Source organism: Echinops telfairi, unplaced genomic scaffold (assembly GCF_000313985.2).
Source record: "Echinops telfairi isolate 266 unplaced genomic scaffold, ASM31398v2 ScPeMD7_1;HRSCAF=3_0, whole genome shotgun sequence".
Taxonomy (NCBI): Eukaryota; Metazoa; Chordata; class Mammalia; order Afrosoricida; family Tenrecidae; genus Echinops; species Echinops telfairi.
The window spans coordinates 93,183,487-93,185,994 of record NW_022103896.1 but is presented as its reverse complement, the minus strand read 5'-3'; the positions used below and the strand labels follow the sequence as shown (position 1 = coordinate 93,185,994).

At 35.2% G+C, this 2,508-nt stretch overlaps 1 protein-coding gene across 2 annotated transcripts in view; it reads right to left on the bottom strand.

The window, feature by feature from the left end:
* The window catches only part of SPTLC1 (serine palmitoyltransferase long chain base subunit 1), a 59,145-nt gene that overhangs the window by 53,614 nt on the left and 3,023 nt on the right, over window positions 1–2,508 (bottom strand). The window contains exons 1-2 of one of the 2 annotated variants that reach the window (XM_045287500.1): window positions 2,448–2,502; window positions 524–618 (exon numbers count right to left, since the gene is read on the bottom strand). Coding sequence is in view for 1 of the 2 variants with exons in the window: in XM_004713900.4 (XP_004713957.1) it covers window positions 524–618 (95 nt within the window). In the remaining variant the exon portion in view is untranslated. Of the gene's footprint in view, window positions 1–523; window positions 619–2,447; window positions 2,503–2,508 lie in introns of those variants that run through there. The other variant, XM_004713900.4, reaches the window with a different exon arrangement.

The following is a 2,508-nucleotide window of genomic DNA, read 5'->3' as shown; positions in this document are numbered from 1 at the left end:
GGGAGCAGCGATACTAGGTGGGTAAGAATGGGGGGGTGGGGGGGTAGGAGGAAGAGGGAATCCATCACAATGATCGATGTATGGCCCCCATCCCAGGGGATGGACAGCAGAAAAGTGGGTGAAATGAGACAGCAGTCGGTGTAAGATATGAGAAAAAAAAAAAAGAATTTATAAATTATCAAGGGAGTTTGGGGGAGGGAGGGTGGGAAAGGGAGGGGAAAAAATGAGGAGCTGATGCCAGGGGCTCAAGTAGAAAGAAAATGTTTTGAAAAAGATGATGACAACATACATACAGATGTGTTTGACAAAATGGATATATGTATGGATTGTGATAAGAGCTGTAAGAGCCCCCAATAAAATAAAATTTAAAAAAAAGAAATTATGGTTTAAGATTCCCATTAAATCCAATTAGATGCTTTGGATCTATTTTTAAAAAAAGAAGAATGCATGAAACCCTATATACTTGCTGACTATACCTACAGGAAAGCAAACACAAATCCTTTAAGTATCAAAATCAATTTACCCTGAAACAATGTTGTAGTTTAGAGCAGGGTGGTCTTTGGAGACAGGAGGAACAAGTGGTTCTGGCTGCCACTCTTCAATCAATTCTTCCTTTTCCTATGGAGACAAGAAATTAAGATGCAACACAGAGCTAGTCACTTTGTATCAGTTCCATCAAATATTTAAACTGTTGCAATGGAACCATAATATACTGCTAGAAAGAATGCCTAGCTCTTGTGGCTAAAAATGAAACAAAATTGCCATTTAGCTTTGTGAATGATCACCCTCACCTCCTCCTTTATAAGAAGCTAAAATGTCTTTTTCCATGTAGTTTTATGAATGACTTAAAAGTTACAGAAAATTTTATGTATTTGTTCAGGAAGTAGAATCTATAACTACGACTGGTAGCAAGAAAAAGAATCTGAAGCATAAAGGTAAGAAGCATGGCTTCATATCCGTGAGCTCACCCTCTCTTACATCACACCCTTAAGTTCGTACAGAAGTGATTGTTAGGTGAAAACATCAACCAGCTCAGAGTCCTGTTTTTATAAGCGATCTGCAAGGATTCAGACGTACTTGAAATATACAAAATCACTCATTAATTGCAATAGAATTTAGCTGCTTTAAAATTTCTCATTAAAAAAATCTACCATTTTATTCCTTTTATCTTTGCTTTATACATTACAAATTGTCTTCACTATTCTGAGTTTCTTATTCTTTCATAAACAAATCAGACTAACAATTTAGAAAATGTGTCGAGTAAATAGGGTGGAATGAAGTAACTAAGTTAATGTGACAGCCATAGTAATTCTTACCTTATAGTTCTAATTCAATATTTTTGTTAAACTTACTGTATATACTCGAGTATATGCCAACCCGAATATCAGCCGAGGCACTTAATTTTACCACAAAAACTGCATAAAAATGTACTGAAAAACTCGTCTTATAGATGAGTATATATGGCATGTACCTTTATCTCCTGAAAGGTTTCTTCAGGACAGGTATTCACCTGCCACTTGGGCACTCAAAAACATTTGAAAAAAGCAACCAATAAATTCCCTATTTGTTTCTCCCAAGAGCTTTATGAAGAAAGCCAGGAAAACAACATGAACACTATACTAGCTTCTGTGAATCAACTCGAGAATCCCGCCATTCAAGGGACACTGCTCACCTATAAAACTGAGAAGGGCATATCTTCTATATTGCTGTAAATTTAAAGTAAAAACACAGTTTTTTAAAATTTGGTTTTTCCCTCCTCTAGCTTTTAGTGTAATGTGTCAGGAATTATTGAATTTTGCTGTAGCTGTTTTGCTTCCAGGGGTTACTCTAAAATTATATGTAGGTATCATACCTTTAAAATGTGCACTGTGGAATGATACATTCAAACTCAAAGTTAGAGTATTAAAAAAAATAAATCCTCTTCAAGAGTTGAGCTAAGAATTATTTCATAGCCACAGAATCATTTATAAGTTGCTAATGATGAGGACAGTAAGGATTTCTGACCTGGCCAGCCCAGTCCTACTGCAACGCTATAAAGAGAGTACATGACAGCATACTAATCTCACAAATTATTCATCTTTTTTTTTTTACATCATTTTATTGGGGGCTCGTACAACTGTTATCACAATCCATACAGCCATTCATTGTGTCAAGCACATTTGTACATTTGTTGCCATCATAATTTCAAAACATTTTTTAAAAAACATTTTATTAGGGGCTCATACAACTGTTAGCACAACCATACACACATCAATTGTGTAAAGCACATTTGTACATCATTCTCAAAACATTTTCTCTCCACTTGCCTACTCTCACATTTCATTCTTTTGACTTCCTAATGTTACAAAAAGCATTTTAAGATATATTGTTGAGCCACCACCATCCTTTCTGGAAAGACTTGGCAACTATAAGTCTATGTCAAATGAAACAGAAACTTGTTTTCTTACCTTGACTGTGAGATCTGATCGTTCTTGCAATTTATAAGTTTTAGAGAAAAGAAGTCTAATT